Below are 26,325 nucleotides of genomic sequence, written 5' to 3'. Positions count from 1 at the left end.
ATAATTCCTTAGAATGATTGTCAATATTCACACCTAAAAACTTAGTTTTAGGTTCTTGTTACAGACTAGGATATTTGGTATTTGGACGACTTACAAATACATTTGATCTCTAATAGATATTAGAATGGGAGAGAATAATTCCGTTGGTATATATAAAATATTCAAATATTATAAAGCAATTATGCACAGTCTTTATAATTCAAAAGAGATAATCAGCTTGAAATCCACGCGCCACCACTGAAAAGCTTCCCCAAAACCGCTTGCAAGCAGTCCAAAGCTCCAAGCAAGCAGTCAACAACATTATAGCCCCAATAGCCGGCCCCAAAAAAGCGAAAAACAAATCGAACAGCTGAGAGAAACTTGCGATTTTCTGCTTCTGCATTTCGGCTTTGGCGCCCCGCGTTTGTTGTTTTGCTTATTATTCTGCGTTCTTCGCTCGCTGCGCGAATACTGAATTCTGAACACTGAGACTGTGCCCGGCGCTCAAAAATCCTGTCCCAAACTTTTCGGCATTTCCACGTGAATTCTAACGGCCAAAGCACAAATCAAAAAAACATATATGTATTTATATTTTTTGAGAATCCCTCAAGTGTCATAAAAAGATAGTGATAAGTCTTTCTAAATGTTAAATAGTTAAGCAATGCAAAAACAAATGGTGGTGGCATTTATTAGATGAAAATGCATAAAGACTTGGCCAAAAATAAAACACGTAAAAAATCCTACATCATCGCTGCTCTGGTTGCTATTTTGTGATATATCTGTGCACACAAATATTTAATAAGAAATCAAATCAAATTGAAATATTACAAAATTAAGAATAACATTTTTTTAGCAAAAATATCATAGTTAGCTAAAAAATTAAACACTCACAAAGGTGCCATAAAAAAGCCTTAAATAGATAATTAAAAACAATAACTAGTACAAACCTAGCAAATTTATAGATCAATCAAATCAATTCCAATCAAATCTTATTAAATTAAATCAAATCGATCGACCTGGTAATACCACACTTAAATACCTCGAGCCACGCCCCCTTTTCAACGGAAATCAAACATAATGACGGTGGGCAGTCGGGAGGATCTCTTTGCCCAGGCGAAACATATAGACGATACCGAACGTCTGATTGGGCGAGTTTTAGCTGGTGAGTGAATGAATCACCATAATATTCATAGATTATAGACATGGGAATACAGTACATTGAAAAAATATTGCAATTGATTGGGATTGAAGAATATCCATCGGATTTTTTTAGTTCATGGGTCCTGTCGTTGTTTGTTTTGTCAAATTGAACAGTCCTTTTATTTCAAACTTTGAATTCAATAAATTTAATTACATAAATTTATTTAAGGACACGATATTTACTAAAAATCTATAGACTATATCTAAGCAATAATAGTATAGAAGCACAAAATATTTTACATAGTTAAAACATAAATATTTTTAGTTGACTGCTCTATTTCATTAATTATTTTATATTTTCTTTAGTCATAAATAAATCATTTTATATTATTTCTACATCATTATATCATCTATTTCATTAACTAAATTTTACAATGATTTCTTATTATATATTCTTGAAAGTCACTAAGAACTCCCCTTTTCGCTCCCACGCTTAGGTTTTTCCACATCCACATTTCCCTGTCTAGAAAAAATGATTTCACTTTCTGTCTATCTTTCTATTGGCTCCATGTACTGCGTGTATTTTTGGCGCTTCCTCGGCGGTCGTTGAACTCATTAACCTAAATATTTCCTTTTGTGCAAAAACAAAAAGCAAACGCAACAATCCATGGCAGGGGAAAAGGGGGGATGCACGTCATGACGATAGCAAATCGCGTTTTGCTCGCTGCTTGTGTTTTTGTTATCTTTTAGCCGAGGGATTTTTCTTCTGCTTTCGGGCAATAAGAATTTTATTGGCATATTGACTGGCCACATCCTGGTCGGAATACTTTATGGACGTACAAGTTATGATTAATACTTGCCGCATAATTGAATTACATATTCATATTCGGCAATCAAAATGCGTAGCAGAGAAAAGCGATTTGACGACAAAGCGTTTATGTGATGCTGGAATACGTGGTCGTAAAATGTCAATAAATGAATATGTATAAGCAAGAGGATTTAATAAAATCCATCTTTATAAAATCAAAATAAAAATAATTTTATTTACAAATTGAAAAAGTATATGGATTTTTAAAAACGGCGCTTGAAGATAGGCTACAAATTTTGCAACGCGACTTTGATTAGCCGGTATTTCAAAGTCGAGACACAACAGTTTTGAACTAAATTTTTCTGTTTTAGATTTTTTATTATTTTTTATTCTAATTGTATTATTATTTGGAGCAGTTCCTCTTATCTTATAGTCCAAAGCATGAACGTTCCAAGAGAGTGGGACTATTCCATGAGCACCAATCAAACTGAAGCCGAAAGCAGCGAAAAACACGAACGAATCCGACGGTGAACGAAAGTAAAAGCACACCAGCAATATCAGCAATGTCTGTTGCTGTCGCTGATGTTGGAAAATCTAGGCCAGGGACTCGTGCGGTCGTTGAACTTGGCCAAATGTGCGGGAATATGGCGCGGGAGAAAGGGAACTGGGAGCCATGAAAGTGAATTTCGCTTTCAATTGATAGCGTTTATGGATGGCACGAAGATTGGATTGCGGCCGGAATTTAGTTTTTAGCCTCTTTGATATTGCTTATTTTATTTGTAACTAACTGCTGCAAGTGAATGGCTTCGGTTTCTTACATGAACAGACACATGCACGTGCCACAAGTATTTGGGGCATTTGTTGACATTTTGTGGCATTTATTTTGTTGAATTTATATGTCTTTCCGTTTTTTTGTCTGTTGCCAGTTAGAGATTTATGACTGACAATATTAGGTTTTTGCGTTCGAACAAAACGCTTGGGTGACACTTTTTTTGTGAATAAATGGGATTGTCTTGTGACGTCTGATATTTGTTTGATTCTCTGCAAATATGTGGACTTTGTAGAATAAACTTAATGAAATTGAGCACATGTAGTAGTGGGATTTTGATTTGAGCTAGAAGCATAGGGTAAAATATTTTAATCAATTTGTATTTTTATAAGTTTTATCGATAAAATACATAGAAAATATAGGCAAAAGATTTTAAAACTAAAATAGTAAAATAGTTATTTTAATTCCGGATACCACAAGTCACCCTAATGTTGATAGCAGCTCAATCACATTTAACATCTTATTAGATAATTCTAAGCCTTTTCATTTCTTTGAAAAAAGGTTTTTAACATTTTTTATTCATATTTTTTTTGTATCTTTTGCCTAAGTTTTTTGCAAAAGATTAGATAAGTGAACCGACAGTCGCCGGCATTATTAAAGAACCCGATAGCTACGCAGTTTATTCGCCCTCTTTATAGAACTGCGTGCTCTGTTCTCCAAACTATTCGCAAGTTTCGAAAGGTTGGGAGAGTTGGTTGATATCTGCTTCCTATATCCTATTTATGTTTGATTTTTGGAATTAATACAACTTAGTTTTGCTAATAAACTAGAATAGGAAAAACCCTTAGACGATTTCACCGCATTTCCCCTATTTTCCCCGAAACTTCCTCTCTCGTTTCCCCTCTGCTTCTCTCGGATTTTTCGCTTATCGCACTCCCTCTCTATTTTTTCTCTCCGGGGTTCTAGGCATTGTGGCTTTGGCCTTGGAATTGCCACGGCGTTCATTGACCTGCCTCAGCTCGGGTTTGTTTTTTCATTGCTGCCCCTATCTCCAACTATGTGTGTGCTCGTTCTGCGCCTGTGTGTTTATTTCTATTATCGCTACAGCCGATGTACGCGGCGATATGATGCCAGCCATATGACCTAATAAAATTTTTTTTGTTTTGCTTTATTTTTCACTCTGCTAACATTTGCGTTTGCTGGGGGGATCAGAGGGATGGCGAGGGGCAGGGGGATGTCAAGGGTGCAAGGCAGTTTCAGTTTCAGTTTGGGACTTTAGTCTGTATGGGTAGGCAAACAGTGCGTATACTTGATCAGGATCAGATTGGTTACATGTTTATATTATTTTTGAATAAACAAATAGTCTTTTAATGCTTCGATCGATTAAATTTGGCAATACTAGAGGGTAAATAATTTTAAAATGATTTATTTAGAATTAAACCCAGTCTCTTTTAAACATATTTAAAATAGTCTTTATCGAGTTTTATAAATAATCACAAATATTATATGATTTATGATCGGTGAAATTAATAGATATTTTGTTTTAAAATTTAGTTTTATTTTATGTAAGAAACATATTAAATTCCAAGCGTTACTGAAAATAGGTTGAGTGGTAGAAATATGAATTTGCAATTGCTTTTTAAACAATTCGTGTTTTATATCCTTCCAAAGTGCGAATGCATACTTTGCCTGAGAAATCACATTTGCCTGTCAACTGCAGCAGACATTACAACATTTGCCGCTGACACAGACAGAGAGCGAAAGAGAAACAGATACTGGGGGAGTGGGACAAAACCACGTATTACTCATACGCAACGTGGCCACCACAGAGAGAGCGCAAGATAAAGAGAGCGGGAGAGAATGCCTCTGATTTTCGCTCTCCGACTGCAGTTTTCTGGGGTAAATGCATCAGTCGCTTTGGGCCAATGTCCGACCTTCAATTTGGCCCGGTTCTGGCGCCCAGTTGGGGGCTCCACTGCAGCATGGATGCTGCCACCGCCTCACCTTGATCCGCTCCTGTTCGCGTTGCATTCGCCACTGCTGTGCTCCCATTGTGCCAGTGGACAAATGCCCCTGAATGAACATTTGCTTAACTGTTTTTATCGCTGGCCAAGAGTGAGCGGATGGCTTAAAAGTTTTCAGCTACCGGAGTGAAGGCTGAAAATGTTGGGAAATGCTTGATTTATGCGGCGGTTGGATTGGAGATCAAAGATTAATTGGATAGGAAAAGTTGTAACTAAAGTAAATGGTTCTTAAGAAAATTTTGTGTCGCTTAAAATAATTTTTATTTTTTTTAAGAAATATTTTTACAGTTTAGTGTACCAGGATTTTTTTTTATATATTACAATTGACTTAAAAATTTAGGAACATTTTAAATGTACAAATAATTCCTATATGTTTTTTATTAGTTTTTAAAGATACATTTTTCTGGAGTAGGGTTTATCTAGACTTATTCTTACGTCTCTTAAAGCCTCATACTTTCCCCTTGAAACTTTGCTAAAAACCTTTTCAATTACTTATCAAATATGTATTCTACTTTCAGGTAAGTCAATTGCGATCGATCAATCACGCTTCTAATCCCTCGATTCCCGCCACGTATGTAAGTTGTAACAAATTAGCTAAGCGAAAACGAAAACGAGTCCCAAGCTCACAGTATCGGCTCGATCGCATCGCTCGAGTCGAGTCGAATGTCATTAGGGGTTCTTCACCTGGCCCCAGTATTTCTAGTGGGCCACAACCTTGCCACCGCTGAAACTGAGTCAAATAACTCATAAAAATAAATGTGCGCGGCTACGGAATATGTACGGTCCCCTGTCCGATGGTTGTGATCGTTGGTGCCTCAGACCCACACGATTTGCATTTGGAATTGAATCGAGAACCGAGAGAGAGAGGCTAGCGCTGCGTTCTATGCAATAAATAAATTCAACATAATTTTTCTTAATGTCATTTCTTGCTCTCTGCCGCTGGCTTTTGCTTTGTACGAGCTGAACTCCGAGTTGAATGCACCAGCAGCATTGTGAAGCAATAGCCTCGATCTAAATTTACACACAGATACAAACTGCAGCTACGGATTTTGTCATAGTTTCGCCAGTGTGTGCGTCTGTGTGATGAACTTGCACTCAATTTGTGTGCCCGCACAAACACCAACACACTCAAGGGGCAAAGCTTTGAGCGAAAAGCTTTTTGGCGATGGCGAACGGAAATGGTATCGTTTCTTAAGAGTGAGAATGAGAGAGCCCTGGAAAACTTTTCCTGTCTCTTTCGCTCAGCCGAAACTGAAGGATTAAACTAAACAGATCCCTGAAAACCGTATAACGATGGTATTAATTGAAAGCATTTTTTTTTAATACTAAGGTTTTTACTCAGTATATTTATAATTCTCAGTTAAATCTTTTTCAATATTCCAAAGACACAAAATATTACTGATAAAAGAATATTCTTCTTATGTTTGAACTATTGTTATGTTTTTTGAGTTTTTATGAGTTTTTTTTTAATTTTAAAGTTACAATAACCAACTGATAGGGTTTTATAGATTATAGGTTGACATTTTTTTAGTTCAAAAATATGTCGATTTTTGTTGGTTTTGAAAACACGCAGTTGGGATACTAAATTAGATTTCAAAATATTTTTGTTTATACCTTTAACCTATTTCAATAAAATCAGAATAAAATTTCAGAAGAAATTGTGAAGTCTTGACATATCCGAAACCAAACTAAATAGTTTCAGAAATCCAAAGAGCTAAAAATATATACCAAATAAAATTTTAATTATTACAAACCAAACTGAGCTAACAAAAGCCGACCACCCACACACCCGCTGATTGTCTATTTCAATAGAATCTCAAAAATAGTAGACAAAAAGTCGCACAAATACGTAGAGAGAATTTTTAGAGGTTACTGCGAAGCGGGTCAGTTCAGTTCATTCGCCCTGTCTCACAATGAGGGGGCGAAGGGGGTGGCGTGGGGGGTCCCGGGGGGCTGCAACCTTGCAGTGCATTTTCATAGAGCCGCTCGCTATCGCGTCGTGAGTTTGTGTGAGTGTAGAGCGCCATATTGCCAAGCCAACTGCACGTGACCTCGTTGCATGTGGCGACTGTTCGCCCCTTCTCCTTCCCTCTCCCTCTCCCTTTCCCACCATGTGCATATTATATATATTTTTTTGTTCGCCTAGCCTAGCGCACAAATTGAAGTCGACAAACGTTCATGAACTCAATTTCGGCTTTCCTTCAAAAACTGCAGTGACGTCAAAGAGCAACTGTAAATTTTTACACAAGCTTTTGTGGTTGGTTAATTTCTATCTCGCCAAAAGCTGCACTAATTAATTGTCTTTTAGATCAAATTAAATTTATGGTTGTAAATTGTAAATTTCGATTGGATAAAAGAAAAGTTACAAACTTGTAATTTTAAAACGCCTTTTTTTTAACGACGATTTTGAATTGTTATAGTTTATCAAGATTTTAATGCAATTCTCCCTTTTAGATTAAATGACCCATTCTTTGAACGAAAAGTTTTCATTTGTTTTAACCTCACATTATTTTTAAATTTACTTTGTTAAATAATAAATAAATGGTAAAAACTTCAAAGCTATAATTCTTTACGGATCTTAAATAAAATAAAAGATTAAATCATTTAGAAAACCACTAAGAACCCCCTTAACGAACATGTTGGGTTCTCTTGCGGAACCACCTGGCGGCTGGAGGTAGCAACACTACGTATTGTGAAAGCTCTGAGTTGCTAATGCCGCCCGCTTGGGGCGCCAGCATATGTGGAGCAAATAGCTTTTTCAAATGTCCGTTGATTTGAATATTTATATTAATGGGTTATTACATTTAATTTTTAGTTATATATTGTTTATTTTGTTTTTATTTTTTTTATTTTTAGGCTCAGCAAAGTACAAAACTTTATTTACTCCTAAACGTTACTTCCCTTTTACACATACTATAACTACAGTCGAATTTTTATTGCTTAGCTATACTATTATGTTGGATTCTTAGAGACTTCAGCCTTTAGAATAAATATTACCCATGTTTCTGCTCTGTATTCCCAGAACTGCTATTAGGTCCTGTATCCTATTTATTTGGGGAGTTCTCTTATAACAATTATCTCAAGATCGTTGATTTTCAATTTTGTTTTAATGGGTGGGTTTTCCCCTTAGAACCATAGAAACCCAAAGGTACCCATAGAACTTCAGACATCTCTAATTGATATGCTTAACTTTTCTATTCAACTGCGTAGCGATCAATCCCAGTGATCTCAAATTCTAATTGCCCGGATCGAAAACGATGCAAAACCCTTTATTTGGATTGGATTTTTTCAATTTATTTTTTAGGGTTAGATGAGAACTTTATGCGCATTGCAAATTCAATTTGGGCCCTTACACTTAAGTGATTCTCAATGCGATACGCTCTACCTTTTGGTTCTCCTTCCACCCTTCTCTTTTTCTCCCTCCACCCTCTTCCCCCCGCTGAATATCTCTCTTTTTCGTGTGGCAGCTTTTCTCCTTTGGCTTCTTTCAAGGTTGTTCGGACATTGACATTTTCATTATTTGGTGTGTTCTTTTTTTTTTTTCTGCCAAAAAAGTTTGGTTCTCGGTTTTGCAGTGTCTTCTTCTTGTTCGCTTTTTGGTGCGTGTGTTCTTCTCCCTTCCCTATGCTTCTTCTTCTTATGGTTCTTCTTTGTGTTTTTTTATTTTGTATTATTTTTTTTTTATTTTGTTAATGTTGCCCGCATAAAATTTGAGTTGATCCAAAGCGGTTTGTTCGGAGGTCTTTCATTTCTCTTTCGTTCTTTCGGAGCTTCCTACAAAATGGCGCCCAACGTGCCACGAGCCACGTAACTCCCCCAAAAACCCCTTCTTGATTTCTAGGGCACTACTTTTTGGGGACTTATCTATGTAGGGTAATTTGGCATTTTGAACACGTTCGCCCCTTAGCCCTTGACTTTGAAATCGAGTTGGGTTTAGGGTTTAGGGTTTAGGGTTTAGGGTTTAGGGTCTGGGTTTTGCTTGGGTTGCGCCAGGTAGATAATTCGTAGATATTTCGGGCCGACTTCCTCCTTCTTTTGTGCTGAAGTTCAAGTTCGTTTTACGCATTTTAAATGCTGCCTACGTTCGCTCCGTGTATAATCATTTAAATTCACGTTTTTTTCTCTGTTTGCGCCCCTGAGGCAATTGTAATTGACACTTGAATATGCCAGACGCACAGCTGAGCGTGAAAGAGGGGTGTTGGGGGCGCTTTTGGCCCCTTGGCAACTGAGCCATGACATGGCCAAAACTAGGCACTAAGCAAAAGTTACTTGAACTCGCCTAATTACGCGAATTACGATTGTCTAACTTCGACCGAACCGAGCCTCAAATATGACTCTGCGAAAATTCCCATAATTTTTAATAGGCTTTGCCGGTTTGGAACTTTTAAAACTCCAAAACGATTGGCCAAATGACATCACCCAGTCATCAGTTCAGATTCTCTTAATCATATTAATCATGGCAAAGCACACGCACTGGCGTAATTAACAATAACAAATTTAACAACCATAATTAGAACTGAAAGCTTGGCAAATGTCTAAATGAGATCCGCCAGCATTTCTAGAGATATTTTTAAATAGGTGTGTTATAACTTTTAAAAAATAGATCTCCAATATTTCCTTATATAGAAAAATGCGTTCAAAAATCTTCCCAACAGAAAGTAAGGCGAGAAGTAGTCCAAAAAAGACTACCGAATGCTCTTGAAAAGATTCTTTCCCATTCCAATCGTACCAAGAACCAAAACAAACAATCTCAGTGAAATGCCGATGCCCATTAACCCATTTCACTTGACCAAGACGCTGGCCAACTAAAGAAAGCAGGCCATGGCCATGGCCACGTTACATAACTCGGAGAGATACGAAGAAAGTAGCAAAGAGAAAGACGTGAGAGTAGAACCAAAGAAAGCAATGACTGGAGAAAGAAAACAAAGGCGGAGAGAGCACTTACTGCGATCCCAACTTTTGATTTCAGCATCAGCTAAGAAGAACGCATAGTGTATTTGCTTTGTTATTTAGTTTTAGGGTGTTACTTCTGTTTTTCTGGAGAGCAAGGGAGATAGCAGTAATGGGATGAGGTAACCAAATAAGAACTGAAAAAAAAAGAAAAAGTCGCTCAACAACTTTCCGTTTTTTTGGGCCAGTAAACATTATTAATATAATTCAAATTGGAATTGGAAAAGAATGCGACTTCAAACTGGAAAAGAGATCGTGATAGGAAACGATTCCAGCCACCATTTAACTCTGACCTTCCCAGCGAGTTTTGACCCTTGCCGTTGCCAAAATATGATTTGGCCTTTGCCTCTCCGCTTCGATCATCGACAGAAGTTTTGTTTGAACAAGTTTCCAGCAGATTATTTCGTTAATTAACGAGACCCGAAACTGGTTCTTCGAGCATAAGATCATCGGAGATCATTTCGAGGCTCAAACAAATCAAGTTGATATCGTTTTTACACCCGCACAAGTTTCAAATTGTGTTTAACTATTTCCTATGATCAAACGATCGCAATACCCTTGTCGGGTTCAAACAACTTAGACAGAAAGGTTGTTGAGGAGGCACTTTGAAGAGTATACTTAATATAATGTCAAAGACAATTTAATTAAAGAAGGATTTAAGATAGGTCCTAAAGAAATGGATTTTTTTATAAATTCCACAAAAGTAGGATTTGTAGGTTTAGATAACAATAAAACACAGTTTTAACCTAGAGGGTATTGCGGCTTCAAAGATACATTCTATATCTTTATCTTATTTGGTGATCTGTCTTACCTTCCTTTCCATTTGATCCTCTCTTTCCATCTCGCTTCCAAAATCGTTCTAGTTTTAAACGCAAAGAGAGCGATCGAGAGAGCAGTGTGCGTGTGAGAGATCATTTGGCGATTGTGTTAGTGCTCGGGTTCTCTGCGCACTTCGTGTTTCGTTTCGGTTTTCTTGTTTTATTTTATTTCGTTTCCCATTGTGCGTGTGCGTAGCAAGTTTACTGACCTTGAACTTCGAAATAATTTTCTGTGTATGTACACCGAAAATGAGACCATCACGCACACACTCACACATTTGCACCCAAAAAAAATACTCGAACACGCATTTTAAAATAGAGAGCTAAATGGTTTTTGGGCTGCTCGAAATAATTTTTGTACTTGAAAGCAGAACTTTGTCCGTCTGAAAATTTTCATTGTTTTTCTAGTGAATTGAGCTCGGCAAACGCACACACACAATTGGTATCTAAGTGGCTAAAAATAAGCAAATGTATCTTACGGATACGCCATTAGCCATTTGCCCCCGCAGCGCCATCTGTCGGAATCCATTCGATTTAACCTTCAATGCTTGCGATTTGTCTTCTTATCAGAGGATTTTCCATTGGAAGATCAATACTTTTTGTTCTATAGGGTGTTTCCTTAAAATAATTTTACCAATAACCCAATAAATTGACCAGTTACTTCCTTATATTATTGATTTCAGCATTTACATTAAATGTTAACTAGTTCACCCACCTAGAAGGCACATGGTCCAACATGCTGTCCGATATTAGCCCCTATGCAAACGATTATGTTTACCCATTCCGTTCACGTGCATTTCAATGATAAGATAAGGTTTCGTCTATTTTACCTGTTTGAAGTTACAAACATCTCTGGGCTCGCTGAACTCTGGCAAGGGCTTTTTGCGCACTTGGCTATATTTTTTTGTGCCCCTGGAGCGGTCATAAACCTAAACTGAATGAAACGCAAAAAAAATACACCCGAAAAAACACGGAAATGATCTAAAATTGGGAGTGGGGGTTAGCCCTTCGAATAAGTTTGATTAGAGCTTGTTTTTTATTACCCTTACATATTGTAGTATGCGATATTTGTTGACTAATTTGGCTGATTATTTATTCTCCGCTCTTCTTCTTCCCTTTCCAGGTGAGTGATACGAACCCCGAAACTGAGGGCTAACCTTTTGTGGTGAATCGAGGAACTCATTTGGTATGCCAAAGAATCCGAGGAGTGGCCGGTAGAATCATTAATTTTTCTGGCCACAGGTGCCTGTGGGCCAGTTACCGTTCTATTCTGATTGGAAACTCCTGGGATCTGTGTGAGCCTGTTTTTCTACGTGCGTTAGGTTATGGTTTTCCAGTTCTGTGTGTTTGAGGCAGGTAGAAGACAGTAGGCGTAGCCCTCAAAAGGTTCTTCGTGGGCTCCGTTGATGAATGAACTGTCAGTCGATAGCCTTGCCGCAATTTACTCTTATGCCTTATTATTGTCTTTTTATTGGTACCTGAAGAATTTCTTTTGGAAATCTTAGAATCTATTCGAGAATATTATTACCAACATATTCAATATTATATATAATCATTGGTTTGCTATAAAAACTGGTGATCTTAATTTAAAATGTACTTAAAAGTGAACGCAAAAACAAGAAATATTCCCCAAAAAGTTCCATTCTTCAGTAAATTTTAAATCTGTGAAAAAAACTGAACAAAGGAAAAAAAGAATAAAATGGCGATGGGCAAAAAATCAAAAACGCAAAAAAAGATAGAATCAACCAGAAAAAGAAAAGGTGAACTGAAGAAAAACAACCATTATGGGGTAAATGGTAGAAATTATATGACCAAGTGACTCGAAATTGGACTCGGACTCGGACTTGGTTTCGGTCGATGCCACGAATCTAGGTTATTACGCCGAAAATAATTAAAAATACAATAAACCCTGGTCAGAGGAAAAAGAAGAACGAAAAGAGGCCGAAAGAGACTCCCTGAAATTTCGTAAATCATGCAAAAATATTGCAAAAGAAGTTCTTCCCCTTTCGGTTGCCCCGGCTTTTTGGCCAACGCTTTTTCTTGGCTGCCTCGTCTTTGTCTTGGCCAAATTATTCATACCTCTTACACGTGTTTCAAGTTCATTGCCAAATTTCGGCACGACCACAATCGGCCAGAAAGAGACAACCACAATGTGAAATATAGAGAGGGATATACAGCACTCGGTACAGAAATTTTTGTTGGCGGTTTCTTTTCTGCCCGGTTTTCGCTTTTCTGGTTTGATTTATAATTCCGTCGAGCTGAGTTGGCCGAAAGCGTTTTCTGGTCCCGTCCCCGGGACTGACTGACTGACTGACCGAGCTAGGGAAACTGCTGATCTGGCAAGAAGTTACATATATATTCTTTCGACATCAGTTGGCTTTGTGTAGATTTGGCAGTCTAAGAATTGGTCCCTGCTCCAAGCAGAAAATGATTGGGTTAGGCAACAGTATCTGTAATTCAAAGAGAAGATTCAAGATCAAAAACACAAAAGAATACCTTTTTAACATACTTGTTAGAAAAGGAATTGTTAAAAATTTAAATTTACAAAATAAGAAAAACGATTGAAAATTTTTTCAAAAAAAATTGCTTTGTCTTTTTATTTATTTTTTTTTTTTTTTTTGGAAGGGGGGTGACAAAAAAAAAAGAATTATAACTTGTTTTCCTCGTTTAAAATATTTTAAAATTATTGGTTAAAATAATATCACATTTCATCTATAAAGAATAAGTAATGTTTATGTATAATCTTAAGTAGTTACATGTAAATCATGAATCACAAAAAGCGTCAGTAAAATTGATTTCGAATTTCTCCCACACTTTCCACCATACAATTTCAAGTTCCACTTCCTTTCTCCTGAACACCCCTGCGAACTGCCTGTGGCGATCTCCTTTTCCCATATTTGACTATTTAAAGGCTTGTCTGGCTGTTAAAACCACACAGAATCCCACGCCTCGAGTGACGCATATTATTTCTCCTCCTTTTTTGTTTTTGGTTCACCCGCCTGTTTGTTTGTTTGTCCCACCAACGTCATCGCCACTGCCCACCGAATCCGAATCCGAATCCGGCATTCACTTTGGAACCCCCCAAAACCCCCAGATGACCGCCTCCACTCTGCGAAAGCACTCGATCTGCAGCCTCGCTGCGATCATTGCACTTTGCGTCTGCGGTCGTCGTGTTGCAAATTGTGTGTTGACTGCGAAAAAAACCAGTTTCGCCGGAGTTTTGAACTCGCCAAACTGGAAACGAGCGATCTTCGTGTTGCAAGTTGCAGCGGATCGGTTTGGATCGGATCGGCATCGTCTGTCTTTCTCTGGTCGGTCAATGGTTCTCTGGTTCATTGCCATTGCGCTGGGGGTAACTAACCCAGCAACGAGGCATACCACACCATACCCATACCATACCCCATACAATATCATCTGAATAAAAAACAACACGACGACAACAAGTTTTGCAGCGTCATTTCGCCAACAACGTTGTCGTTGTCGTTGTTCGGCTGGCATCTTGTTAACTGAAGCAAGGACGTTGTCGTCGGTGAAATTGTATGGGTGTCGTGAAAATGTATGGGTCTTATGGAGCCTATGGATATAGTAGTGTGCCGCTGGGCCATTCACTCGCACAATCGCCCATGTGCGAAAAGAAAATCAAATAAAATGGGATGACTAAACGATAGATAAATACTCCATGGCTCAAGTTTGCTGTTGGAGTTGCTGTGTTGTTATAGCCTATCCTCTTGGTTCGTTGACTTACAAATGGCTGTCCGTCTGTCCGTTTGTCCGTCCGTCTGTCCGTTCGAGTTGTTATTGTGGCTTTTGAGTTGTTGATTGCAGTTAGCTGTTCGTGTTTTTGTTCGGCGTAGAGAAAACACAGTTTTGGCCGCAAGGGAAATTTGGTAGTTGGAAAAAGTGTAAGGAAAATTGAAAGAAAATTATTTTGATTTGATTTTTTGATTGTTTTTTTATTTCTGTATATAATATTAATATGATTGATTGTCAAAGGTGAAATATTTCGAATACAGAATTTAAATAATAATTATGAAATTCATATTAAATACTTGACTTTAATAAATACTCACAGATTTACCATATATCAACATAAAGGGGGGAATTTAATTAAAAGAACACTGCAATCACTTTCAGTTAAATCCAAACTCAAACAATGTCAACAACCTGCTCGACTTCCCATTGTGACTCAATGCGAGATCGGTCCGCGAACTTCTCCAGACTTAAACTGTGTCGATCGATTCGTTTTATTCCTTCCAGTTGTCACTGAACTCTCTAAACATTTCATTAGACATTCCCAGAAACCAACCTGCGAAATTCAATCGGGCTGGGGCGGAGATATTAATCAGAGCGAAATACCCCGCCACAAATGTAATTATCGCTCTGGCTTACATTTGTTCTCGATTCAAATTGTGACCCGTCACGATTATACAATCAGCTATATGTCATTACCCACTATATAGTCTGAATTTGGATCGGCATTCGTCAGCAGTTCCAGCCGCCAACTGACGAATGAAATTTTATGAGTTACCCAAGAGGCAATTGACCCGGGCCGGGAAAATATACAATCACAATCCCGATGACATTCACCCCGTTTACGAATCCGCAACATGTGCAAAACAGGCGAAAGAGAGCAGTGCCGAGAAGCAAACAACAATCGCCGAGTGCAATTCGAAAACAAACAGAGAAAGTCCATGGGCGGAGATTTATAGTATACTATGGGGATTGTAAGAAGGGGAAATCATTTCGTAAAAGTTCTTACATTTTCATGGCAAAAAATAAATATGCTTCTGAAATTTAGGTATAGTTATTTGTAAGTTTTAAAGTAAAGAATTCCATCCATTCTTCAATTGATTTTTACTAATATTTATTTTTTTCATAAGAAAACTTCTAATAATTCATAAAACTTTAGTTCTTTTTCCAAGTCTTGCAATCTTTATATACATTTTTGCAACATTTTAAGTTCTAGTAAGACCTATAATAATCCTTTTACCCTACCACTGATACTATAACCCCCAAGAGACTGCAGTTCCCTTACTCTTTCGCTTTATGGGGTGTATTCGTCACTTTTTTAGCTGTGACGTTTTGCAATACAAATTTTGTCGGTTACTTAAACGCTTTCCGTGTTGTTCTGAATGCAAAAAGCGACCAGGAGAGAGATAAAGTAAAAGAAACAAAAGATTCTTATGAACTTGTTGCGTCGCCTTTGGAGATCATTGTTATTGCGCTTTTTTTTGCGTTGACGATAATGATATATAAAGCATATAAAGGAAGCAATATTTTGGGGATTAACTTGGGCTTTTTGTTTGTTTGTTACTCCTGGCCTCGTTGTTTTTGAAGAAGGTTCTTTTTGTGGGGAGGGGCAAACACGCGTCTTTAATTGGGTTGCCAAAAGCGCTGCCCGGCGATAAGATCGAAATTGCATCCGTTTATATATATTTTCCAGAAACTGCAGCTGTCTTTTTAAAATGGTCAGAATAAGTAGTTACATTATTGAGTAATAAATTACAATTTTATAAGCTTAAAAATTATTTAACATTTTTTTTATTTTTAATCTTAGAGCTTTAAGATATTTTTTAAAGTTTGAACTAAGTTTTTCATAAAATGAATTTCCGAAAATGGAATTCAATCATTTTATAATTGGTATTCCTCTATTCTGATTTTCCACATGAAGTAAATAATAGACTTTACAGATAAAAGAATAAGCTTAATTGCCCACCTAAGGGCAAAAATTTCCCTTTAAATATTTTGCGCAGTTTTTTAAGCCTCTCCAGTTAAATACCGTTAATAGACAATTTCTTTTCATGCTTCTCTTTTCTGGCCAAATTTTGTTTACGAAAGAATCGAGTGTGGAGCAACAACAATCAACAGTCCAGAACCAACAACAGGCATAATAATTCCCAAATGCCGAAGACAGCGGCAGTCAAAACAACAATAAAAGAATAGACCATTACATAAGCCCCATTCCCCAACTATTCCCAAAAAAAAAGTAGAAAGTCATTAAGTAAGCAAAGTGCCGCGAAAGAGAAACAGAAACCGGAAAAAAGAAAGAACGAAAAAAATCAAAAGTTGTAAACAAATATGAGCGTAAAGAAAAACGAAAATCAAGACGGGAGATGGTGTAAAAGGGGCACTGCCCCCCGCCCAATCTTCCCGACCCCCTGTCTTCTGAATTCTTCTGGAATCTTCTGGCCGGCAGTGAACTTGTCCCAAATAAACAAAATTCCAAACGGTCCAAACTCGGTTGGGCAACCATGTTTGTTCCTCTCTCTTTCCCCACATTTCTCCCTGTATCGCCCTTTCTTCGCTCCTCCACATTCGTATTGCGTAGTTTTCATTTCTTTTGTTATTCACGTTGTTTATACGCCAAAAAGGTGTCGATGTCAATGGGAATGGCTTAAAAAAAACTGAGGGGTAGTTGGGGATTTTTCGGGGGTCTTTGGAGTCCAAGTTTATGCTATTGTCATATGATTTTCCTAGAATTTTTAGAATTCAGCAAGTTCTTTGACCAGATTGAGTCACTTGACCGAAGACCGCTCATAATGTGAAGTACCTAATAAAATATCACTCGCATTAAGTGATCGTGAAAAAATTGTTAAGCCTCGACAAACTTTATAGTCGTAACAATCTGAAATATAGTTAATTTAGCCCTGCTTTATAAATATATTTAAAGAGAGAAATAAAATGTAATATTTATTTAATAATCTCCAAATTTTTAGTAAGCATGCCTTACTGACTAAATTATGCAAAATCTCTCATCTTCAGCCGATTTCTTTTTCACCCAAATTTTTGGAATTGGGTGCAACCCATCATATAGCCAATAAAATGCAAATTTCCCTGCTTATCAGTGACTGCAGATCTCGCTTTCCTTTCCACACCCACTCGGCAGCCACCCAGCTGGAGTTTCCCCAATTTCCTCTCCCTTTTAGGATGCCACCCACCCAACTCTACTCATTCCATCTCTCCACAAGTCAGTCAACCCATCAATTCCTTTCCAGCTTTAGCCGACTTTCACTGCCACCCACGGCATTTAAATGACCTCCAAAAAAACAACGCCAGAGAGTGCTGCAAATTTTCCCCGATTTTCCTTTGGCCCCCCTGGAATTTCCAGTCAATGCACTCGGCCCATAAAGTTAATAAACTATAAATTACTATCAAAAAGCCATCGAAGAAAATGCCGAAAAAAAACTTTCACAAAAAATGCAGCTGAGCCAATTTTGTGCCAATGTTCGTGCAACACGTGGAAAAGGCAAAGGCACTTCCCTCCCCTTTTCCCAATAAGTTCAACTTCGACTCGAAGCAGCAATTTCACTTCGTTTGGGTTGCTGTGGGTTAAAGTCCTGCCATCGAGGTGTCAGTCAACTTTCATGGCTGTCGTTGCATGCTGCATGTTGCTAGTTGCTAGTTGCCCGTTGCAAGTTGCAAGTTCCCAGTTGCAATTTGCTGCTGTGTATCACTAGCATAGTTGCCCACCAAACTCACTCGAATGCTCCACTGAGTTTCAGCACACTAAAAGTAATATTTAAGCCAATAAAAAAAAATAAATAAATAAATAAAAAACAAGAAACGAAGCTACCTTCGGCCAGCCGAAGCTTATATACCCTTGTAGATAAAAGAATACTCACTCGGTGCAGTTCCAGGGATCCAGATTCAGCGTTTCGATTTATTTCAATTTTGTTTTTAAGTCGTCAAGAATCAAAACGCCTACTTCCTACAAAGTTACAATGAATTTTCTTATATTTGATTGGGAGCCTTAAGATATAGTGGTCCGATCCGGCTGGCTCCGACATATGTACTACCTGCAATAGAAAGAAGACCTTCGGGAAAGTTTCATCGCGATAGCTTTAAAACTGAGAGACTAGTTCGCATAGAAACGGACAGACGGACAGACGGACAGACGGACAGACGGACAGACGGACAGACGGACATGGCTAGATAGACTCGGCTATTGGTGCTGATCAAGAATATATATACTTTATGTGGTCGGAAACGTCTCCTTCACTGCGTTGCAAACATCTGACTGAAATTATAATACCCTCTACAAGGGTATAAAAATATTTTAAAATTTTGAAAATGAACTATTTTTAAAAGGTACCTACATTTTGTACGACTATAAAGATCCCATAATATCTAAAAAATTTCAATTTTAAAATCAAAATTTCTTTGAGAAATAATAAATATGTTTAAATTGCATGAATTTAAAGTTCTGGTTACTCAAACTCCATTTCTTTTCTTTAATACTTTAAAGAGGTATTTTAAAATTACCGATTGAATATAATATTGTTTCCTGTGTAGCGTAGAAAGGGAGGGAGGGGTTTATTTAAGCGGATAGAGAGGAAGGGAGTGCAGCGACCTGCGATCGTCGACCGAGTCAACAACACTCACCGCATACTGAATCATGGATGGGAATTGCCAAAGGGGGTGCAGGTGGGGCGATCGTGGAGGGGGGTTTCTCTTTGACTTGGCAACGTCATCAGCTGATGTCCACCTCCCCCCGTTCCCCTTTCGATTGCCACTAAATTGCAGTTGCATACCAGTTTTTTTTCGCGCTATTTTGCATGCGATCGCTGGACGGAAAGGGGAATCCGAGCTGTGGAAAAGGGGACAGGGAGGGCCACATGTGGTAGAAAGCGCCAATGCACTACCATAGTATAACGAACTCTCCGAACAATCTCGACACTGGTCGTCGGGGTGTTTGACTTCTGTGCCTGGCACCACAGCGACTGAAAGTCCAGGGGGAATGCGACCTGGGGACTAACCAGGTAATCGGTGGGGGAAGATCGCCCATTCATGTGTACAGTTAGTGGATAGAAGAGATCATTGGGCGACTTGTAAAATGGCACTTGTGGAGTTGGGTTGGTTTTCCTCCACTTTGGTAGGGATAGTATACAAGCCACTTTGAGATAATTGGTATGTGTGATCAGTTTTATAAGAGCATAAGCACTTTATAGAATACGTTGATGAGTAAGGATATTTACCTTGAAGCTATTCCTTTTTTCCCAGTGTTTAACTGATTTAAATTATTAATTCAATAAATTATTTTCATATCATTTAACAGTATTTTTCACTTCTAAATATTATAATTTCCTAGTGTTCTAGTATACCCCTTGCTTATACCTTCGATTTTTTGCTTCGATTTACTATCTGAATTCTTCGCACTGCTGATCTAAACCCACTGCCTCACTAATCGCCTGCCGATCAACTTGTCACCCTGCCTTTTCTGCGATCAGCGAACCCCCTGAACTGCCTTGACTGTTTGTGATAGCTGTCAGAACTCCAACCACTCGACCTCAAAAGCCCCAAGGGTCTCTCGACCTCTCGACTCTTCCTGCTTGGCCATAATCTAATCGGAAACCAGAAGCGCTCGCCGATCGATTTGCCACCTGATTCTCTCCACAGCTCTACGGCAATCTCTATCAGGCGTGTTCTATGACCGCCAGATCGTACATTAAACTCCACTTCCTTGTGTTTACGAGGGGAAGGGGGCACTGGCGCTCATCGCTTCGCATTCATAAATTATCAGTTAGCAGGCGCAAAAAAAAAAAAAAAAAAGAAATACGAAAAAATTATGCTAAACACGTTTAAAAGCGTACATATGTGCTGGTGCTCAAACAGGTTTCAAATTCCCCGACGAACCACAGACCAATTTCGGGGCTTATGCGTACTCTCTTCCAGGCCCCAGTTTCTTATTATATATTTTTTTGTCTCACTAATTATTATGCTAAGGCCAAAAGGCGGAGAGACAGTCGAAAGGGTTGCGAATTTCCGAAAGAAACGAGAAGTGAGAAGACGCGGCGACGAAGAACGCACAATTCTACAGAAGACAAGACTTCGGTTAATGGAGGTCATTCACTTTCGCACGAATTGTTTCTCCACTGGAGTCAAGTCCAAGTCCAAGTTTCATCTTACCCGCCATATATCGCATAATCTTATTACGTTGCCAAATATACATCGGTTTATATACATTCTGTGTGCCTGACTTTTGATTTTCGTTGTTCTTCGGTTCGGTTTGTTTTCTTTTCGCTTTTTTCTTTTTTTTTTTATGTTATTTTTATGGCTTTTCTGCACTTATTACCGACTGAGATATCAATCTGTGTGTGCTGTTTTTTATGCCGCGGTCTGCGGCAGCTGTCAGCCTATTGACCAAAAAGTGGTTTGATCAAATAATGCGGTTTGATCGGTTTCCTTTCGACTCATTGGCTCCACGCGATTCGATTTGGTCAAGTGGCGAAAGCTAAGCGCCCAAGGAAAAGAGAATCTATAAAGAGTGAGGCAAGAGATTTACTCTGGTGGGAACGTTTTAAAATTGTAAGATAGTAAAACGTACTAAGAATTATAATTCTTCGAGATATTAAACAAAAAATGGGTATACAAAAACTTGGTTTAACTGATTCTAGAACCTGCCATCTCAAAAGGTATCTTCCACCTGAATTGATTCTTTTGGTACATAAACTATTTTATAATGGATACTTGCAGAAAGCACTCGATTCTCCTCGATCCTCTGAGCCATTCATAAATCATCACCAGTGGCGTCACATTCCCAGGGCATCTTGGCCATATTTTAACCCTCTGGTCGGCCATTAAGCATCCATGTATCTCTGTTACTAAGTATCCCAGTATCTATCCCAATCAACTACCGTTCGAATCTATCTGTCTATCGGATGCAAAGCCATAATTCAAGGCCCGTTCAAGTGCTTATTACCGACCCGTCCAAGTGCAAATTGCCAATTAAACAGGAGTACTGCAAAATGCGGATAGATAGAAATGTAGACGGGGGGAAAAAAAAAGAAAGATAGTCCGGGTTAAGGTTTTGTGTCTCTGGCATAATCATAGAAAGCACGTGCGGCAATTACCAATTTTCGCAAAACATGGCCAAAAGTGCATTCAACTTGGCCAACTGTGCGCATGCGTTGCCCGCGAGAGAGCGAGAGGGAGCGAGACAAGTCAATAAACTGCGCAGCTTATCAGACAAACTAAGCACGATCGGAGAAGGGGAGTGGGGCAGAACTAAAACTGCAGCTGTGGAGTGCGAGTCCGGAGTTGTTAGCCTGGCTATTTTCCCACCAAAACTGGGAGAAAAGCTAAAATGGCTTAACACTTTCTTTAGCTTCAGTTCGGTAGTTCGGTATTTTCCTTTTGATTAGTTATAAAACGATCCCAAGATTGATGTTTTAAATTTCTTGAATATATGAGTTATGATAAAATAGTACAACTATCTAATGATTAGTTGCAAAATTTAACCGAAACCTTCAAAATAAAATATTAAATATTAAGTTTTGGAATATACAAAATTATAAATAGCAGAGAAATAGCTTAATTACCTAATTCGAAAATATTTGATAAAGGATTAAAATGTTCTCTGATGTTTTTTATAAAATTGATTTTTTTGTAAATTTACGACAGACGATTATTTCAAACACCAATATTTCCCAGAAATATATTCAACTTCAAATAAATGATTTTCGAACATTTGAAAGTGCAACTTTCTTAGGCTTGGCATTACTGGAGTGCGAATAACCCTCAATAACAGTTACAAAACTGTAAGCAGTCGTAAAGCCATCCTTTCCCCCACCCACTCCCCCTTTGGTTCGGTGTGTGCGTGCGTATCTGTGTGCAGAGTCAATGCACGCAACTAGGCATAGATACGAATGCGAATGCGAAAGCCACGACGACCAGAGAAGAATGTGCAAGAAAAAAAATTGCACACAAGACGTACGGTCGGAAAGGAGAAGGGGAGACGGAGGTGGAGGGAGGGAGAGTGCATTGCACTGCCCGAAGGGTTAAAGACCCTCAATGAGCGATCCGCTGCGAGTGGAAAAATCCAAAGATCCACACACACACCAGCGAAAATCTGTGCAGCGGGAAAGCAAAAGTGCAGCCTCCCCATAGAAAGACATAAAAAGAGAAAGAAGAAAAACAATACGAAACGAAACGAAACGAAACGAACCTACATCAACATCGCAGGAAAATGGATGATATAGGGGGGCTCAAGGGGGATCGTAGCAATCTCAGCCCCAGTGCAGTGGCTTTGAACTTCACACAGATTTAGCTCTCTCTTTCGCTCACGGCACGCTCCATCTCTTTCCCTGGCGCTCTTCTTAATGCCGATGTCTACTTTAATACCCTACACAAATTGAGCAATACTATTTTTTTAGAATCTATGCTATAGATACAATCAGAAGACTACAAATATGTTAAAGATATGCATGGGGAACCATCTTACAAATGTTTAATAATAATAGTTAATAATAATAATAAATTTAATAAAACATCGAAACCCTTAATACGATAAAACCATAGAACCAATATTTTGTTTAAAAATAATTATACAGCTCGTGAGTTTCGCAAGCGAATGCTAAATGAATAATAAATATTAGGCACAAAGGGTATTTCTACTGTCAATATTTGAAATGCAATTTCCCAGTCTTGTCTAAGTCCAGCTATCGATGTTGCTGGCTCTGTGTGCGAGTGGTTTTATATTTTTTTTCAATGTCGAGTTCACTTTTTAAAGCGGGGCATGAGCGTTGCTATTGGGATAGATCATTGAACGTTCAATGCGCCTTGATTGAAGCAAGTCGAGGCTTGGGCTTGAGTTGAGTGATCATCGCCTCGGATCGCTCAAGTGGAGGCGTCTGCTACAAGGCACTTTTGATTAATTCCCACTGCACCCCGCCCCACCCTCGCCGATAAGGGAATGCGTTTCCTGCCCTTGCATGTCAGCAGATAATAACAATGGGAAATGGAAAATGGGAAAAGCTGAGGCGATTCGTGGCGGCATTAGAAAAACGACCGAAAAGAACCGAACCATCTCGAGTCGTTTGAGAAGCAGATAAACCACAAGAGGCAGAAGCAGAAGATGGTGTCTAGAAACGAGTTCAAGTACAATCCCAGAACGAGAAAAGAACCGAGAGGGAGTGAGAAAAGAAGTATACAGGATTTAATGGGGAAGTGGAAATGGAAAATGCTATGGAGCAACAAGCTGTGGAGCATTTTCTGGAAATTTCCTTGAAGCGACGATCAGGAAAACTCCGAAAGGCGAGATAAATAGAAAATTCGAGATAGATTTGGTAGCTCGGTTGGAAATTCCCAAAATTCCGGGGCTTACTTAATCCAAAATTTAACTTAACCTTAAAGTAAAATAATATCCCATTGAAATTTCATTCTTCTATTAAAAATTATTTTTCCCAGTTCAATATCCTCTAAAACTTGACCTCAAGACCTTCCTCTTAACCTAGTCGTATATTTTGAATATTTGGAATACCCAAGCGTTTTTCGTTCCTTTGATATTTTTGGCACTCGGCACTAATTGTTTATGTAGCAAACAAAAACTAATAACTATTGTTGGGTTCGTGCAAACAAAAGGAAGTGGTAGCGAAATGGAGGAAAGCAGTTCAATAGACTGAGACCAGGCCATGGTCAAGATGTGGCTGTTTGATTTAGAATTTGGCAGTTCCCAACGGGCGATAAAAAAGAGCACACACGCATGGGCGAAAATTCCGACGACCTTGGCTAATAAAAAGCGTGGGCAGGGAAAGCTTTGAATAGATTATGTAACTGCACCCGAACTATCAGCATTCGGGGACCTTGAAAACCCTTATCGAATCTTAACCTTTTGCGAAAACTACGAAAATACAGCGAGTCCGGAATAAATAGAAATCAAATGCTGATAAGCACACCTGTTTACCCCCTGCCCCTTTTTCACCCACACGCTTGTTCTATTAGCTATTTTTATCAAAAAACAACAGAGGCAACAAATAAGGGGCAAAACAAGAAGTGCCATAGGAATTGGAAATGCTCTTTCATTAATATTCCAAACCTATGGTATTCAAAAAATCTGAAAATCTAAAAATCTATCTTAATTACAGGACTCTTAAAAAGGATTCTTAAAGTTATATTTTTTTTAATTTTAAATCATAAGAAATATAATAAAAATAAAAATGTGTTTCTCCAATCATATAGTTTTTTAAATAATACTTTTAGTTAGTCACTGAATGAATGTCAGGAACTAGGTTAAAATTTTCACACCCCCCTTAAAAAGGGAAGTCGAAAAAGTGACGCGGGGGAACAAAGCGCACAGAGAGAGAGGGCGATAGACAGTGGAAGGGAGACGGGCATATAGGAACAGAGATAAGCGAACTCTGGGCCGAGGAATTTGTGCTGCTGACCTTCATTTTGGTTTCGACGCTGATAACAAAGGCTCACCGATAAGAGACTAACTGTCACTGCCGTTTTATTAGTGTGTGTGTGAGGGTTTATTATTATTATTTAAGTTTGCTGGCTGGTTACGTCGATAAGGCGCATGTTGTTCCACTGTACTCGTAATTCTCACACACACGATCCGATTAGTTGCCATTATGGCATGGGCACTGCCCCAAAACTATTATGTATTACGGGCTTTATCTATTTCACACGTGGGTGGGAGACTTCAGGGGGAAGTACTGTACCTACAGGGGTTACAAGAGGCTTACCTGGTAATCGGGACGTTTAACAGACGGAAAACTGTCTGGGAAAGCGAACAAATAGTGAAATATTACGTGAGCTATCTGATTAGATTTTTTATTATTTAATGATATTTTTCATATGGGACTTTGAGAACCTTGAGCAAAACTTAAAGGCTGAATCATGTGTGAATAATGATGTGCAAATTAAAGGCGATATTTTAAAAACTACTTCTTCCGGCAATTTAAAGATTCTCTTAAGGATATACCTTAGTGTACCTATTCCACTTTTACTTTCATTAGTAAAGGATAGACATTAAATTAAATGTTGCTGTATACAGATATTTTCGCCAGCCTCATTTTTCTTCGCCGATTCCAATCGCGAAATACTTTTTCCCTTGTCTCAAGTGGGGGCAACCTTCAGAATATCATACATACTTTCGGCTCGTTCTTGTACCGATTGCCCCCTTCGCCATGACATCATGAACGGGCCCAAAAATTATGCGTAATCAACGACACAATCCTACCAGAACAACAATGCCGGAAAAAGAAGCCACGCAAAAAAATTAAATTGCTCGAGTACGAAAATCACTAAAAAAACTCGGCAGAGCTATAACGAAAAAAAAAGCAAAAACAACACAGGCGGAATACACACATTTTCAATGCGTAAGCCGCAAAATGGTTGGCCTTCAATTTGACCGAGTTCATGAACGCGGACTGACAAACGGACGGACGGACAGACCGACGGACTCACGCACCTTCTCATTGTGCGTTAATTATATAGATACAGATACTCAAACACATAGATAAACCGAAGAGCGATAGACAGAATGGGAGTTACGCAATCCGAAACTGGTTTCGGAGTTCTAAAATCTACTTGCCCAAATTGTTAACAACTTATCGGGGAAGTTTTTTTCTTTTTTTTTTTTTTGATCGTATTTACTTTACCCCCTATGGCAAGCTCGGTTTTTTGGCAAATTAAATCCAGCAACAAAGGCCACAAGGAAAAATTTATAAAAGAGTCGTTCAACTCGATCGGGAGAGTAGGAGAGTTCGAGTAGAGAGAATACAGAGTAGCACGGAAGCCTTCAACTGCTCGTCAACCGATTAACAATTGCCAATGATTATACCACAATAAAATAAGTAAAATAATATAAATTTGATGGCCCAGGCACACACTGAACCATTTCTCTGCCATGTGCGTGCGGCCCTCATTCTCAATTTATCGGTCAATTGTGCGCCGCACGCCGCCTGCCGGAGAGTTGAAGGCGAGAAGACTGCGTCAGGGACACTTCTTTATCGGAGTACTTTGATCCAGCTGTCGTGCCAAAGTGACTAAGTAACTGCCTCACATACCATATACCATACTGATAAACGGAATGAAATTCGCAACATAAAACGG

The 26,325-nt window shown here is 38.6% G+C and overlaps 1 protein-coding gene and 1 long non-coding RNA gene across 3 annotated transcripts in view; one reads left to right on the top strand and one right to left on the bottom strand.

Annotated features, from left to right (window-relative positions):
* Positions 1-26,325, bottom strand: part of LOC108055590 (uncharacterized) — a 131,246-nt gene that overhangs the window by 11,116 nt on the left and 93,805 nt on the right. The gene's annotated exons all lie outside the window — the stretch shown is intronic.
* Eip75B (Ecdysone-induced protein 75B) overlaps positions 1-26,325 on the top strand; it is a 115,921-nt gene that overhangs the window by 37,298 nt on the left and 52,298 nt on the right. Inside the window, exon 1 of one of the 2 annotated variants that reach the window (XM_017154565.3) lies at positions 630-1,141. The exons of the other annotated variant lie outside the window; for it this stretch is intronic. Within the exon in view, the coding sequence (XP_017010054.2) occupies positions 1,057-1,141 (85 nt within the window). The 5' untranslated portion in view covers positions 630-1,056. Of the gene's footprint in view, positions 1-629; positions 1,142-26,325 lie in introns of those variants that run through there. 2 annotated transcript variants of the gene reach the window in all.

This window comes from Drosophila takahashii, chromosome 3L, assembly GCF_030179915.1.
Source record: "Drosophila takahashii strain IR98-3 E-12201 chromosome 3L, DtakHiC1v2, whole genome shotgun sequence".
In the NCBI taxonomy this organism is placed as follows: Eukaryota; Metazoa; Arthropoda; class Insecta; order Diptera; family Drosophilidae; genus Drosophila; species Drosophila takahashii.
Note: the sequence above shows the minus strand (reverse complement) of the source record. Positions and strands in the feature narration are given on the sequence as shown.